This window comes from Solanum tuberosum, unplaced genomic scaffold (genome assembly GCF_000226075.1).
Source record: "Solanum tuberosum cultivar DM 1-3 516 R44 unplaced genomic scaffold, SolTub_3.0 scf00010, whole genome shotgun sequence".
Lineage (NCBI taxonomy): Eukaryota > Viridiplantae > Streptophyta > Magnoliopsida > Solanales > Solanaceae > Solanum > Solanum tuberosum.
Genome location: NW_006238936.1, coordinates 2540151 through 2557321, shown reverse-complemented (window position 1 = coordinate 2557321; position 17171 = coordinate 2540151). Strand labels below are relative to the sequence as shown.

Here is a 17171-nt window from a genome sequence, read left to right as displayed (position 1 = left end):
TTAAATTTGAGTGATAATATTATGTGCCAAATTTGAAAAGATAGAAATATTTGGTTATTTAATAAGGAAAGACTAGAACCAAGAGATATTATTTCTAAATCCCTTTTCGAGTATGACGAATTTAAAAATTATTAGCTAAAAACTATCTACTTGTTCCTCAACTAAAAATCATCATGTGATTAGACTAACAAATCTACAAGATGATATTTTATTAAAGATTATTAACTAAAAGACTACCTATTAGTTCCTCAACCGAAAATCATCATGTGACTAAATTAACAGACTAAATTAACAGATCTGCAAGATGATGTTTTATTAAAGATTATTGACTAAAAGACTATTTGCTTGTTTCTCAACTGAAAATCATCATGTGATTAAACTATCAACAATGCAAGAGATATTCTATTATTTACAAATGCAAAATTTATCAGAGGGCGAGTATTGATTTGACGTTTGTGAATAGCTTCGGAAAACTATTTCATGTCCATAGATTTTTTATTTATTATGTTGGGAAAACTATGATCGATGAAACAATTGTCAGTGGGGAGACTTTTAAATGTGCAATCAACAATGGATGTAGGTAGTGATGTATGAAGATATTTGAACTCTCTTGAGCATGTTTAACCATGACCGATGAAACGATTGTTGAGGTTTTTGAATGTGCTATCAACAATGGACGTAGGAAGATATTTGGACTCTCCCAAGCCTGTTTGATCATGTCGAGTTTTTTCAAAAGTTGAATTTTATATGATGCTAAAAATACATTTGAATTATGTAGTTCCTCGATGCAGTAATACAATGTGCATCAAGCGCTTTCTAACAAATACAATTCTGCACCTAAGAGGACTCGAACCCAAGGCGGCTAGTTAAGGTGAAAGGAATACTTATCACTTCATACGAAATCTAATAGTAGCTTCATCCTAAAATACTTGTCACATATTAATTTTCGAGAGTCAAATTATATAAACTTCGATTAATATTTTAATATGTGTTTTTTGGTCATATTGATATGATAATTTTCTTTACAACTTATGGTACTTTTCGTAATTTTTGAATAGCTAAATTTTAATTTTAAAATAATAAAATCAAATTAAGTTTTAAAACAAGTTAAATTAACTCTCAAAAAATAAAACGACAATTATTTTTAAAAGAAGGAAATAAAAAATTGAAGGAGAAAATGGGATAGAAAAATAATCTTACAGTCAAACTAACATCGAATTAGTTGTTACGTATAGTGATAATATTATTCAATTGTTACATTCACATCTCTTTATAATAGCTTCATTTGTACTCTATATTTGTTTTTTCACTTGATATTATCTGCATTGGAGTCTGACTAATCCAAATTCATGCCAACTAAATACTCTATTTTTTTATTATTAGATACCAAAAATGGCATTTCACCCCTAAAAAGGTGCAATTGGTTTCACATAAACTTTGCTAAACAAACTAAAATTATTGTATTTAAAATAACAAAAACAATGTAACATACTTGTACAACAAAAACACTCACAATCTAAGCATCAAGTTGGAATTGTTTTTTGAGTAATGTTTTATGTGTCCAAAAGAGATCCCATCAAACAACCTTTTCCATCATTGAAGCATTATTTTTCTTGTGAAATTGATCTTTCTTTTGTCCCTAAATGGAACAAAAACAAAGCAAGATTTGCCAACAACAGTATTAGGATTCAAAAAAATAGAGGTCCAATATTACTGTAGAACTAGCTAGAGTAATTAACTAAACCCCAATTGCAGTTTTTCAACTCTCAAAACCTCCATTGATCACCTTCTAATCCTCATCAAAATCTCCCCACATAGAAAGGTGTGCTTTTTTCGTTGTGTGTGTATATATATAAATTTATTGCTTCAAGAATGATTATATATCAAGGTGTAGTAGTAGTTGCAATGGCCAGGAATCCTTCTTTAATCAGAGCACAACCGCCTATGCCATCAGATCTCACCTCATCCGACTGCAGTGTACTCCGCGGCGGCGCTTCCTTTCGCCGCCGTGAACTCATATTCGTCGTTAATCCCAGAGGTTTTCTTTCTTTCCAAGATTTTATTTTTCCCCCTTCTCCGTTTAAATAGTTCACCAGTACAGGTTTGTTTTCAACTTGAAATGTGTGCCTACCTACCCACACAATTCGCATTGAACCCCAAATCCTTTTCTTCATAAATGCGTCTTTTTTTAAAAAAAAAAATTTAGTGGAATGAAATAAGCTGAGGGTTCTTAAAATTGGGAAATTAAGGTGTTGATTGACATGTTTAATGAGGTTGAATTGGGAATTTAAGGCTCAGAGGTGTTGTTGATTGGTCTTTTTCATGGTTTTATTGGAGCAGGAGCTAATGGAACGACGGGTCAGCAATGGAAGAAGTTACTTCCTTACCTCAGGTCTCGCCTGGGTAATGACTGTAATGTAAGTTTCCCTAACTTATGGTTTTCTTTGCTTATTTGTTGTTAAAGTTTCTAACTTTTGGTAGAATTTTTTAATGCTTATCTTATTGGTTTTATGAATGTATTGCTTTTTCCTTATGAATTTGATGTTTTGTCCACTTTGTTTAGGGCAGATTTTTCTGAAGTTATAACTTTGTAATTGGTCACAAAGGAATAGTTTTTTTTTTATTGTCTACCCCTTTTTGAAAGTGATGACGGAATTTCATTGTTATGACGCTGCGAGACACCTTCCATTTAATAGACGAATTGAGAATGTTCATATGAAGTCAACTTTAATATACAGTAGTGATCAATACTCACATACCAGGTTTATTAGACTTCTCATGAACTAGATTGTATGTGTTGAGTTAAATTTTGATTGCAGTACTTCTGAAAATTCATGGTTTTGATCACTGTAAAGTTTTTACCAAACATGAAGGATTTAGAACTGAATATAATGGTGGAAGAACATATTGGTAACATCTCACATTTGCATGCACGAGTATCCAAAAGATCCTCAAATTCGCACGGTACCACCATCTATAGGTATCAGAATATTTGTGCCACGATATTCTGCAACATCTACCTGTTTTAAACTTTGGTGGAACTAAAATTTCCTTTTTGTGGTCCGGTAAGGATCAGAGTTTGCCCATACTCAGTCATAATAAATGTTGTTTGATATCTTTTTTTGACAAGTATAGATGCACCTGAAGTTATATTCCTGATAGTCTGTTGTAAGAGATATATTGGCCCTTGGCCTTCTCCATTAGAGGGGACCATATTTTCAACAAACCGGGAGTTTTTAAATGTGTGTAATTTTCTAGTCAAGTTTCATAAATAATGCTACCTATCTTTTCTCTTAAGTTGTTAAGATCAGAAAGTGAAATTAGCTAGAGGGTGCAAACTGTTGCCTTCCATCCTAAAATATATTTTGGCATTATCCTTTTGGCTATGCCCCAAAATGGTGGCTGCTTTCAGTATCAGCATAAGACTGCTTGTTTTCCCAGTAAATAACAAAAACCCAAGCGTTTATCAGGCTTTACTTATTCTTCGATGCTAATTAAGTATGGTAGGAGTATCATATAAGTTGATTTCTGTAAAAAATTCAACTTGGTAGGATAATATATCCCTCTTACATGGAATATATCTACGTATTGTAACTTAAATGGACAAAAATGTTTAATGCTCTTGTAGATATTACTGTAATTCTTTGTCAATGATTGTTTAGGTGAAAAAGTTCTCTCTATTTTGACCAGATATGCGAATCTTTAACTTCAGGTCCTTCTCATGCCATTGACATAACAAGAGAGGTAAACACCCAAACATCTCTGATTTAAGCTAGTATCAGGTGGAATGCAGAAACTTTTATCTCAATTGTACTGTCAGGCTATACGTGAAGGAGCTGATGCTGTAATAGCAGTCGGTGGTGATGGAACTCTTCATGAGGTTCATCCTATTTCTTTCCTGAATTCAAAAATCTCTTCTTTCTGTTTTCAAACTGCACAAGTACATGTATATAGCACTAAAAGGAAACAGAAAGGAGTTGGTGGGGGATTGTTTTTGGTGTATCAGTTAAATTTCTATTTTGTTTTTCCTTACTTGCCTCTGAGCCTCTCTAGCGTCTTCAGTTTTCAGTTGTCTTTTGTACTAAGGTGCATCCGGCCTTAAGACACACAGCTAGAATCCCGACACTGATAAAAGGAAAAAAATTAATAACTCACTTTTCTTCTAGTAGCCCAGACTGCTACCAAGTTAAAATATGCTAATATAACAAATAAAGAGCAAGTGAAATAGTGCTCATGTAAGTTTTTCTCTGTCTAAAGGTAGACTCATCTACAATTGTGGCTGGCTGGTAGTATATCATCATTTTGGCGTAGTCATACAATTTCCTTAGTACTTTTCCCGTTGAATTGTACTTAATGTTGGCTTTTCTTTTGCTGCAACTTCTATGGCAGCCTGCAGATATTATAGCTCAAACAGGATTCATATTTTCTTTTCTGTTGCCATTATATCCATGCTTAATATTAAGTTTTGGCTCAATTGATTAAAACTCATGGTTTTCAGGTTGTTAATGGCTTCTTCTGTGGTGGAAAACCTGTTTGTAATCATGATATGAACTCCAGCCATTCTACTCTTCTTGGCGTGAGTCATCATTGGCTGATTGACATTGTTTAATCAAATTGAGAACATTATTTTGAGATATTGTGAAGTTCATTTTGTGTGCTTTTTGCCTTACAAACTGCTTGGTATCAATTACCCCATGAAGATACCTAAATGATGTCCTTTCTTAACAGATAATCCCCTTAGGTACTGGATCTGACTTTGCCAGGACGCTTGGCTGGTAACTGCAACTTCTGCTGTTTTTGTAGCTTAATTTTTTGTCATTCCTTGCATGGAGTATCAGTATTTATAGATGGTCTTGCTTTTCATCAGGAAAAATGATCCACATGATGCCATAGAACGCATTGCTAAAGGTACTTGGCACAAGGACTCCATCTCTTGTTGGCAAAAAGTCTGATTCAAGACCCTTTTTAACCCAGAAAATAAATAAATAGTAGAGAAGGAGATATCCTATTCTATAATAACGGCTGCAGTATTTCTATCCGCCATCCTTCTCCTTCATTATGCTGAAGAAAGTCTGATTTAGGTGTTTTGTAGGGCTGAAATCAAAAATTGATGTTGGATGCATAGCTGGAGAAATTGGAGAGTCACATTATTTCATCAATGTTGCTGATATTCATCTGTAAGGACTGTTTCTGGAAATTCCTAAGTTACGGTTATGTTTGACATTTGGCGATGGGAATCTGCTATCCTTGTTCCATTCCCATTCCTCTATAATTGGGACTTGTTGTTCCTGTATTACTGCTGATTTCATTGCTCCCGAACTCCCATAAAATTGTGATTCTTGTTAAGGTGCGAGTGTAGTGTCAATTCTAGGAAGATTAGACAGGCTAGTTGTGTCCTTACATTCTCTAAAATCTACTGTATTCTATTTCCCTTGTATTCACACCTTCAAGGCATTGAGTGTTTACCAAAATTAGGCATTGAATGAAAAGATTGGACAGGCAAATTGTGTCCTCTCCTTTCTCTCTATCTACTTCATTCCGTTCCCTTGTATTTACCCCTTCAACGCATTGAGTCTTCACCAGAATTAGGAATTGAAAGAAAAAGGAGAACTGATTTTAGGCTAGCATATAGCAAATTATGGGAAATGCATCTGATTCTGGCAATTCTTAGTGATTCTAGCAAAGAAAGCTTTGTCGCCTTCATTCATTCTTATTTTTTAGTGTGTAGTTCTATTCTTGTGTGCTGATGCAGTTCTTGCTTCTGATCTGTAAATACATCTACTGACTGAACCTCATAATTCACTTAATGTTTTGCAGAAGTGCAAAAGCAGGTTATTATGCATCAAGGTACAAGAAATTTGGAAACTTGTGTTATGTAATCGGTGCTTTGCAAGCTTTCTTTCGGCACCATAACCAAGATCTTAGGATCAAGGTCAGTTTGGTTTACCTACTGGGGTTGGGTATCTCTGAACAATTTTAAGGATAATGAGGGGGGCGGTTCATTTTGCTCTGCATGGTCAACATATATTAGTCAGTCTTTCTACTTTGCTTGTCTTTACTTATCAGTAGAAAAACATGATGATGATCTAGGTTGATGAGGGTGAGTGGGAAGTATGTTCCCAAGTAACTGCTCTTTGCATTGGGAATGCAAAATATTTTGGTGGCGGAATGAAGATTACACCAAATGCCAACCCCTCAAGCGGGGATTATGAGGTTTAATGATTTCTCTTTCCCTGTTCTCGGTCATTATTTTCAACATCTCTGTTTTCCAAGAACTGCTTAGATACGACTTACAATGGCTAATTACTTTATGTGCAGATGGTCATTCTGCAGGATTTCAAGTGGTATGATTTCATTCTCAAACTACATAAGCTGTACAACGGGACACACTTATCAGTGAAAAATGTATCTTCAAGAAGGTATACCACTGCTGCTACAGAAAGAAAAAATCATTTCTGATCTCTTCTTTAAATTCTTATTGTGAATTCCAAGTTGCCCATTGTTGAAACTACTTTAGTGCAACTGTGCAATGTTGCATCTTGAAAAAGAAGTCGGTTTGGACATAGTTATTCAGAAAGTAATGCCTTTAGGATCTTTGTTTTCTTAATAAAACCTCTAGTGTTTTGGGGTTTCCCAGGTCAATATACTCTACAATATCCATAAGAACCTCAAAGATCCACTTTAAGGGGTCTGTTACCTTAGTCTATGTTTATGAAATTCTTCAACAGTTTTTGTTTGTCGTTGCAGGGCGCGCTCAATTGAAATTGAAGAGATTGGCAGCAGTGGCTCCATATTTGTTCAGTCTGATGGAGAATTCTTAGGATTCCTTCCTAGAAAGTTTTCAATACTACCTGGTGTTATTGAATTGCTTTGCTAATCTTAGTGTTTTTTTTTTCTTTTTAGAAAATGAACTTGTTATAAAGGCATGATTTTGGAAATACTTTATTAGTTTGTTCCTGGACTTAATTTTGGAGGCAAGGTAGTATATTTCATTGTCTGCATTATAACAATTTTCTGGCAAAGTTAGTTGTTGACCGTCCATATTTGTTACAAGAATTTTCGTACTATTTTGTATAAAATTTAATTTGGAGTATGAGTAATACCTGCCTAAAACATACTTAAATGGGTAAAAAATGTCCCATTATATTTTGATTATTTTGCACTGTAAAATAAAAATAACAAATATTCCATCAATGGAAAAAGAACAACAAAATCTCCTTTTTCAAGTCCATTCATTTCTTGCCCTTCTTATAATTTTTCATTTTTTTGTGGTCAGTATTTATTCTGAGCATAGATATTTATTTTATGAGACAAATACTTCAATTTTCAACTTCTAATTAACGACCAAAACTTCTCTGTCTTTGTTATGGCTACTTTTACTTCTTTTGCTTCCATTAAAATTCCCAATCTCCAGTCCGGCGACCGGGGTTCCATTTTCAGACCAAATAGTAGTAAGAAAATACTCAAGTTGTCCCGATGCAACGTTGAAAACTCCACAAGTAACTCATCAAACAATACTAGTACCAGCTCTAGTACTAGTAGCCAAGATTCTGAGTCTGAAAATTTGCTGCTCAAAATGGCTTGGTATGGTTCTGAATTCCTCGGGATTGCTGCATCAGTTTTCCGTTCTCCGACGGGTACTGAAGCTCCTTCAGAGGGGAATTCGGAACTTGCAACCGATGGGTCTGGACTTGTTGATCGTGCCCTTGTGGTTGATTCCATTAAAGATGACTTCCAAAGATCCTACTTTGTTACAGGTATTTAAATTTTCATGAAGTGTCATAGTTCAATTGAGCATGGAGTTTGAAATTCTAAATTGAGTGATTTTATTGATACGAAACAAAATTCAATGATTTCACTGCATAAATTCTCATAATTGGATTTTCAGGAAATCTGACCCTTAATGCATATGAAGAGAAGTGTGAATTTGCGGATCCAGCAGGTTCCTTCAAAGGGCTTACTCGATTTAAAAGGAACTGTACTAATTTTGGTTACCTTGTTGAAACATCAAATATGAAACTCATGAAATGGGAGGACTTTGAGGTTAGTTCACAATTGATTACGTCTAGTAGCGCTAAGAATTTATTTCTTCTGATTAGATGGATTTCTTGCAAAGTTGTGATGCTTACCAAGTGCGTGTGTTTGTAAATACAGGACAAGGCGATTGGTCATTGGCGTTTTAGTTGCATACTGTCATTTCCATGGAAGCCCATTCTTTCAGGTTCGTGAAGCCACTGCTTCTACATCTACAGTCTACTGACTTTATTTCGACTCTTGTCGTTGCCTTTAACTCTACATTATACTTAATTTCAGCAACTGGTTATACAGAATACTATTTCAATGAGAAATCTGGAAAAGTATGTAGGCATATAGAGCATTGGAATGTCCCAAAGATGGCTCTTCTAAAGCAAATAATAAGGCCTAGTAGGGGAAAAAAAGCCAGTGGATGAAGTACTAGCGCTAATGATCCCTGTGAACTACAACCCTCATATGGCTCAAAAACACGACATGAACAAGAATATAAACCGTATAATGATACTGGATTTAAAGGGGAGGAAGATTTGTTATGTGAATGGCATCGAAAAAGAATGAAGAATGTGAAGAAAAGACACTAATGCGTTAAGCTCAATACTCTTATTCAAAGTGCAGCAGAAGTGGAGATAAATAAGCTTAGACATTGAGAGCACTGAGAAGTCTCGCTTCGTGTGTTGGTAAGTATCTGAAACAAATATGAAGAGCTTTCTATTAAGTGTATTTATGTTGCTTAGGCCTGTTCAACTGATTCATTCACACACAAGATTACACTGGTTTCATGAGCCTTATACTCCGAATCTCGTCATTCTTTTTATTGTTCAAAACATAGTACAGTGCTGTTTTCACTCACTAATAAGTTTATATATGAAGTAAGATCTTGCATTCTTTCTTGTATTTCCCTCTTTCAATGTTATATCAAGAGTATAGCTCACCTGATGCATTGTAAGTTTTTTGCTGTACATGGCAATATGTATAATCTGACCTCCTTTCCATATCAGACAAAAAACCAAAGACCCAATGAGGGGGTTGGGGTGGGGGACTACAAATAATGACATGAATAGCACTAGTAAGAAAGTGAAAAAAAACCTATTTATCTGTCACTACAATTAAAAGGGTTCACCATTTCTGCATTCACCTACATCTATTAAGAGAGTGTCATTCTTGTTTGTTGGCAAAACTCTGCAACAATTTCTTCTTGGAGACTGCTTGAAAACATCCACAAAAACAAATGTATCAGCACATATCATACTAACAAATAGTAACATTCTATGTTGTTCAGATTCTCCAAAAATACGGTTGAATGTGTCAGCTTGCAGCAACATTTTTGGAGAGTCCAACAACATAGATGACAATAGTTATTCAACAAGAACAAAGAAATTACCTTGTCCCATAAATTTGGATCAGGCTTCTTGTACACTTTCACGTGTCGTATCCTGGATGGATCAGCCATACGCCACTTGCACTTCCCTCCAGGCGCCCCATCATGCGCGTATACACTTGTCGTTGTGTCATTAGTCGTCGACGCGTATGCATTAGACAACAAGTAGAAATATGGTCTTTGACAACCATTTCCATGATATGGTCTTGTGTTGAATGTGAGGGAATTCTCATCATTAGTTCCATACCAATCATTGAAAGTTGTAATGGGCTTTTCTATTTCACGGGCCGGTAAAATGCCTCTATTTATCTGGACCGAATAGCCCCATGAGACAGAAATGGTCCATTTTCTGGGCCTATCATAACATATGGACTGTTGCATAAGCCCAGCTGAGTCCAGTGTAATGGGCTTCTTGAGACGTTTCAAGGCTTTAACTCGGGTTACGTTGGGGAATATGGGCTCGATTTTATCAAGATGATGAAGAGAAATCAATGGGGAAACTGGATGGGCTGAGAGGAGGCCCATTACATTACCATATAGATCAAACTGTTCCAGATAAACACCGTCATATCGTTAAATTGTCATATAGTAAATTTCATTTAAACGCTCAAACAACAGTTAGTCAAACCCACTAATTCGTAAGTGCTTAAAATTGTAAATTTACAAAGCTTTGCAAATCAAATCAAAGTCATAGTGATGACTAGAGATCAAACAAAGAAGTATAAGATTTTATAATTAAATCTCCTAAGTGTGTGGATTGGGGATTGGTTTAACTAATTACTTAATTATATCTCTAGTAATTGGTTAATTGATGCTAACCTTTTTGGTCCTTTTGGTTTTGTACTTTTCTTTTGACTAACATCTATTTTTTATTTTTTTTGAACATATATTGGTTAAGTTCTACCTAAGTTTTTTGGTTTATATAAGTAGGTTGATGAGAAACCTATATTAATGTGACATAAAATACATAGATGGAAAAATGTTTAGTTGACCTACCATTTTTCCAAATATAGCATTTAATTGTATTGTGATTTATTAAAACTAAGTATAATAATTTGAGATATGAGTAGAGACATATCCTTCAAAAGTAGATAATTGTAGGTCACCCACCTAATTGCAGGAAAGTGGTTTAGTATTTGAGGATTGGTTATCATAAAGGCTCACCCACCTATATTGCTGGATTTTTTTTTGTTCTAAGTTATTTTTGATCCTTTATCTAATTATTAAATAAGAGGTAATTTCTATTAAAAGGATTAATTGATAACCTGATAAAATAATAATTCCAAAGTATAAATGTAGGGCTATTTTGTGTTTGGTTGGAAATATTAGGTAGTCGTGGTTTATCCCACCATTTATACCTTAATAATCGAATAAGTGATCACATATACATGGTGAAATATCTTATCTCAGAATAAAATATCACTTTACTTAAATCCTTATATTTAATTGTTATTTTAGTAAATCAACATCTTGTCCATTTAATTAGGACCCTATATTCTAGTAGTCGCTATGATTCTATTGACTAATTAGTTAAACAAAAGGTCATGGTACTAGATTACCTAAGAAGGTTGACCACATATCAAATTAATTAAAATCAACTACCATGCATCAAAAAACCCCGAAAAGGGTCTGGAGAGAATATCGTGTATGCTAGAGAGATATGATTTTCACAAACCTGATGAAATCCGACTTCTTTAGTAAGAGGAACTCCAAGTTCAGCCATACAAGCTTGCATTCTATCATCTGATCCATACAAATATGGATATCTTTGTATACATTTATCTTGCATTTTTTCAATTGCCTTTGCCAATGGATAACTTATAGCAAAACCTCCACCTCCATAAGCCATATTATAAGAAAACTCATGATTTTGCCAATGTGTTTCCGATACACTCCCTATATAATAATATTGCTTATGATCATATTTTCTCAATACCCTAACCAAATTTTCGGGCACGAAAAACGTATCGTCATCCCCCATCACGTACCACCTCACATTTTTCGAATCTGCCCTTACTGTCTCTGATAGAACTCGGGATATACGAATCCCTGACCTATCCCCATTTTTATTCGTGTACCTGAATCTTGACGTGTCACTTGAAATCATGATTTTTGGAAGAGAAGTTGTAGCAGTAACATTATCATAATTACTAGTACTACTCATATTCTTATCTAACCATACAAATCCTCGCATTTTATTTGGATTCCACCATAATTTTACGTACTCTTTTCGATAATTCCACGTGGCATTTGACGATCCAATGCCAAAAACAATATGGTGAAGCTGAGTTTTTTCTGGGGGAATTATATTAAGGTTTTTTTGGATTGTATTTTCTTGGTCAAATCTCATAAAAGTATCTAAAGGTCTTTGAGTTAACTTGAATGAAGGGTTTAAACAAATTACGGAGTATAAAACATATAGAAGACAAAAGAAAAAGATGAAAATAGTCATAATTCTTAGAAAAACTCTTCTAAAATTGCTCCTCACATTATTTGTTTCTGCCCAAATAAGTGTGACCACATGATCTTGTTGTCTATTTTTCATATTTTGGACCTTTAATTTTGTGATGTTACAAAATCAAAGACCAAAAAAATAATAATTTGTTTGTGGGAATGAAAGAGCAAAGTGACAATTTCTAGTAGGAGAAAAGAGGATGGAGGAGAATATTGGAGAAAATAGGACTATATATTATATGGAGTTTTAGTTTGATTGAGTCTAAAACACCTTTTTTTCAACACTTATAGAAGCTTGATACAAGTAAACAACTTTTTTTTTTGTTTAATGATATGGATTGGAGTCGTGTGTATAAAAACAAAATTTGTTTTTTTATTATCAAGGAAATAATTTAATAATCTTGAAAATAAAGGTAAAGTAATTGATATAGAAGGAAAAAGAATATAAAAATGGGTATTATTAGACCTTTTCTATCCCTAAGACGTCTTGTTTAATATAAAAGGTTCTATCATTAATTTAATAGTTAACTTATTGCCAATCCTTTCTTTACTCGAACTCGCAATCTTCAAGTTGGAAGTAAGGGTGCTTAGCATCCGAGTAACTCTCTCTTGTCACTTACTGCCCAATATTGGAGTTACTACTTCTTTGTGTAGATGATTTTTTATTTTTTTGAAATTGCAGAAAAATTTATGTTTACTATTCTTCAGGTGTGCATTAGATAAATCTTTTTTATACAATAATTCACAAATCTTACAAAATATAAATCGCATTAAATAAACTGCCATAATAATGAACCAAGTGGAAGATTTCCCATACCATCCCTTTTGGGTTAATTTGTAAATGATAAATACGAATATAATTGATAATATACATTTACACTGCATAGCTCTTTACTTAATATAATTCCGATTTCCAAATATATATATAATCATTTCTAGACTTGATATCACATTCATAATTATTATACATAGTCGAAATTAAAGTTATTAAATTTATCCCAATTGTTGGAGATTTTGTTGAAACTTTTTTTTTGTTGGAGATTATCTTTGTACCAATCTTAGCTTGTTTCATTTGGCCAACTTTATTTATTTTACCAAATCAAGTATTTTAATTTTTTGAAATTTGTAGTACCATTTTTTCCCCCGTAATTTATAAATGGATATAAGCTACTAAAAAGAAAGGAATGACACATTGTAGCACTGTGAAGGAGGCGGTAACTTGTAAGGAATAGAAATACACATGTTGAATGACACATTTAATCTCGACCCCAAGCTCCTCACTATTCCCTCTTATATTATAGAAAAATGATGAAATGCTAAATATTGTAATTTATAGTACTGTTTTTTTTTTATAATTTTTAAATATATAATATACTAAAAAGGAAAGTAAAATAGATAATAATATTATTTTTTATAATTTTTAAATACATAATATACTAAAAAGAAAAATGATAAATATAAAATAGAGGAAATTTGAGGAGAAGGGCAAATCAGACAATTGACTGACTAACCCTAAGCTCCTCTAATTCGATCTTCTATTATATAGTAACCTCTCAAATATAATAATATATTTTTATTTTTTAAACCTCTTTTCATATTATATGTGTTATATTATACTAGGTAAATTAGCAAGCGTGAACTATCTCAATTAGGTCACATCTACTTTAGTGTATTTGTTACTACAATTTGGTTTGAACTTTGAAGTTATGTTTTAAAGTTCGTTGATTTTATGTTCCAAGTAATACATGATAAACAATAAATAGTTTATTGAATTTGTAGGGTAGGTGTTATCCTAATTTGGTTTAAATTAAGTTTGCCTTACTTTGTCTTCATCTTTTGTTTTACATTTTAAATAATACATTGAATAATTTAGGAAAAATTGTATGAAATAACAAACTATTAATTCAAATTAAATGTTACATAGCCATAGTTTATTTTATTTGTAATTCACAGCAAACATCCCATTTTTTTGCCATCTAATTCGGTATACAATTAGTCATTTTCGGTATACAATTAGCCATTTTATACATTTCGGTATAAAATGTATAAAATGCGTTTGTGTTTGTATAAAGCGAGAGAAAAGTGTATATACAAATACAAATACATATATTTTCGTCCAATACACTTATAATTATACAAATACAGATCTTATTATACAAATTGCAATGTATAAATGAATTTATACAAAACTGAACAATTTGTATAAAATTGGATGTATCTAGCGAATTATACAAATCAAAAGCTCCATAGCAAACATAAAATTTGCTATGGAGCGCAATTATGCAAACTATAGCTATAACATACAAATATGACTTTTATGTTTGCTATATGTGAAAGTTGCTCAATAATTTATTCTTTATTTAAAATATTTACAATGTAAACATATTAAATAGGTAATTTTGAGTGTCTTTTGATTTTGCGTTTTAAATAATACACCGAATAATTTATTCAATATTTAAAATATTTACAATGTAAATATATTAAACAATAGGTAAATTAAACATAATAATAATGACACAACCTTTATTCCCGAACGTGTTAGACTTAATTTTTCCAATTTTTTCCAAATTATAGCCTTGCATCAAATTTCTTTTGCTTGGATTATCCTTCAAACTACCCACCAATAACCACCAATAGCCAACTATTCATAAAAGAGAAATGAATTAGAGATATTCTAAGAGTTATTTCTTTCAGAAGCTTGGATTATCCTTCAAACTACCCACCAATTCTGCAACACAACCAACTATTCTTAAAAGAGAAATGAATTACAGAAATTCTAAGAGTTTTTTCTTTCAGAAATTTGGATTATCTTTCAAACTACCCATCAATCGTCCAACACAACCAACTATTCATAAAAGAGAAATGAATTATAGAAATTATAAGAGTGCTTCTACCCAAAAAATCAGACCCAGTCAGTTTTGAAATCCTGAATATGTCAAAAAATAATGAATTGTACTAATCCATTCCGCCGCAGAAGAAAAATGATATTGAATAATCAATTCACCGTTGAGAACATTAAACCAACAAGAAGACCAATCAATTCTTGCTTACCTTTAAAAATTACATTTGTATTCTCACCAAAAAAGTCTTTATATATCGAGAAAACCATGCAGGGTTGGATTCACAAAAACAACAATTTTATTTTATTTTTCTAGAAAATAAAAAGAAACTTAATTCAAGCATGAGTTATTTAAAATTTGCTTTTTGTCATATTATTAATGAAAAGAGTTTTAATTCAAGCATGAGTTATTTAAAATATCCTATTTTAGAGTGGGTTGTATAACAATATTAGAGTATTAGAGTGTGTTGTATAACAATATTGGAGTATAGTAAACTATGAGGAAAGTCAATGTTATGGAGTCAAACCTAGGGAACCTTTCAAATTATCTCAATTTTTTAACTTCAGAATAGTAATATTATTATTAAAAAGTAAGGATAAATTCTACTTAATAAGATATTAGCCATTTGTTTGCAATATATTATCTTGGATTTTGTTAGTAAAATTTTTATTCATTAATTTGAATATTTATATTGTTTAATTCAATATTTTAAAACATTTCTGAATAAAACGTAGATATTTTTCTTTCTTTCCATTTTATATAAAATTTGTATTTTTTTTAACATCATCATTCTTCAATATTATTTTAAGTGATATTAAAACATAAATTTCATACCACAATTTTTATTTGAAGCCTCATAATTTTGAGTCACCCATGTGTATACAGTATATATTTAATATAACCATCATTTTACTATAATAACTATTTTTTTATTTATAAATAATAGTGTGTTATAAAATAATATATTGTGGATGTCCATTACATCAAGAATTTACTCCATTACTTTCCTTCATTATGTAGTTAACCATAACCTTCATAACCTCCACCTTTATAACCATTATTCTTATAACATTTCACTTCCATAACCTCCCCCATTATATTCATGTTAGTGTCATGTTTATGACTAACCTTTTGTATGCCTCTATATGTTACACTATAAATAGAGGCATAAGGGTTCATATTGTATAGACTTGAAGATTTAGTGTACACTTGAAAGAAATAAAGTTATCTCATATTATTCCTCTTGTCTTATATTCTTCTTGTCTTCATCTTTATATTATTCTTTTGTTCTTAAGTTTTATAACACGTTATCAGCATGAGTTGCTCATTCTCCGTCAAGAATCAATGGTAGGTGATTTTTATGAATTATCCTAGTAATTTTTCGATTGCATGGTATACTTCACCAAGGGGGTAAGACATCGAGTAAAGTCTCGGTGCACCATGATAATAAGAAGTTGGGTTTAAGTCCCATTGATTTATCACCAAAGACGTTTTTATATGGGTAAGGCAGTGGGTTTAAGTCCTAATGCACTATAGTGATGATATGATGTTGACTAACATAAAGTTGTATACTTTTGACTGAAAGTCATGAAATTTGCCCAATTAATTTGTTCCATTCTCTTATGTGAATGTGGTAGCAGTGCATAATATGTTTGAAAGATGACAAGTGGCTGAATGTATGAATATGGGCGTGGTAAAATGTTAATGGTCATCATTGTGGTAATTAAAAGGAAGAACATTATGGGTTCTTAAAATGGTCCTTCAAATGTGAAGGTAATTTTGTCCATTAAAGTGGTATGAAAGGTTATTGGACACATTGTTTCTTAAGATGTTCCTTCAAATGTGAAGGTAATTTTTATCCATCAAAGTGGTATGAGAAGTTATTGGGCACATTGTTGTTGGTGCAATCCAAATTTGAAAAGTTTTGTAAATCCTCCATCAAAATAAAGAAATACAAAGTGGTAGTACATTTGGTACATTTGACCTCTTAAAGTAATGTTGAGGTGAGTCACATAAATTTGATAATGCCAAAGCATGACAATGAGTTTTTAATAAAAACTTATAGAACATGTACAAATGGTTATGGTCCATTTCTTGAAGAAAATGTGACTTGTGTTCGTATGGATAAGAACATGTTCATGTATTGTTGGATAAATGTCACATCTCACCTCTACGGGAGGTTTGAGAGATTGAAAAGAATTATTTTGACATAAATGATTATTTGGTCATATACTTTGAGTACATCACAATTATTGTGGTATGTTCTATCATGAACTATTGCTAACAAAAGAAAGAAATAATTCTTTCCTATAAAGGTTGTGGTCATGACCAAAATAAATATTATTGTATGGCAACACAAAGTTGTCATTGGTTGTCAAGAATAAGTCTTGCATGTATTCTCCTTGAAGGAGATGGTCACCATAAAAATGATGTTGTGAAATTTGTGGCATTACACAAACTTAATT

The 17171-nt window shown here is 32.3% G+C and overlaps 3 protein-coding genes across 5 annotated transcripts; 2 read left to right on the top strand and 1 right to left on the bottom strand.

The window, feature by feature from the left end:
• Nucleotides 1–1515: 1515 nt before the first annotated feature.
• LOC102581909 (sphingoid long-chain bases kinase 2, mitochondrial) lies at nucleotides 1516–7041 on the top strand. Of its 2 annotated transcripts, XM_006339559.2 has the most exons (12): nucleotides 1516–2038; nucleotides 2341–2417; nucleotides 3691–3744; nucleotides 3821–3880; nucleotides 4499–4576; nucleotides 4729–4775; nucleotides 4868–4908; nucleotides 5093–5177; nucleotides 5818–5932; nucleotides 6091–6213; nucleotides 6319–6419; nucleotides 6748–7041. In XM_006339559.2, the coding sequence occupies exons 1-12, from the start codon at nucleotides 1873–1875 to the stop codon at nucleotides 6875–6877; spliced, it is 1077 nt and encodes a 358-aa protein (XP_006339621.1). In that variant the 5' UTR covers nucleotides 1516–1872; the 3' UTR covers nucleotides 6878–7041. The 2 variants fall into 2 exon arrangements, with proteins under 2 accessions (XP_006339621.1, XP_006339622.1); XM_006339560.2 differs by lacking the exon at nucleotides 4499–4576.
• A 169-nt stretch (nucleotides 7042–7210) lies between these two features.
• LOC102581576 (uncharacterized) lies at nucleotides 7211–8928 on the top strand. The gene is made up of 4 exons (XM_006339558.2): nucleotides 7211–7757; nucleotides 7889–8043; nucleotides 8155–8221; nucleotides 8314–8928. Exons 1-4 carry the CDS (start codon nucleotides 7367–7369, stop codon nucleotides 8448–8450), a joined length of 750 nt encoding a protein of 249 aa, XP_006339620.1. The 5' UTR covers nucleotides 7211–7366; the 3' UTR covers nucleotides 8451–8928.
• Nucleotides 8929–9077: 149 nt separating this feature from the next.
• On the bottom strand, nucleotides 9078–12084 carry LOC102583570 (uncharacterized). Of its 2 annotated transcripts, XM_006339733.2 has the most exons (3): nucleotides 11088–12084; nucleotides 9416–9958; nucleotides 9078–9236 (listed from the first exon to the last, which is right to left on the bottom strand). In XM_006339733.2, exons 1-3 carry the CDS (start codon nucleotides 11955–11957, stop codon nucleotides 9141–9143), a joined length of 1509 nt encoding a protein of 502 aa, XP_006339795.2. In that variant the 5' UTR covers nucleotides 11958–12084; the 3' UTR covers nucleotides 9078–9140. The 2 variants fall into 2 exon arrangements, with proteins under 2 accessions (XP_006339795.2, XP_015167494.1); XM_015312008.1 differs by lacking the exon at nucleotides 9078–9236 and having other exon boundaries at nucleotides 9243–9958.
• Nucleotides 12085–17171: the final 5087 nt, after the last annotated feature.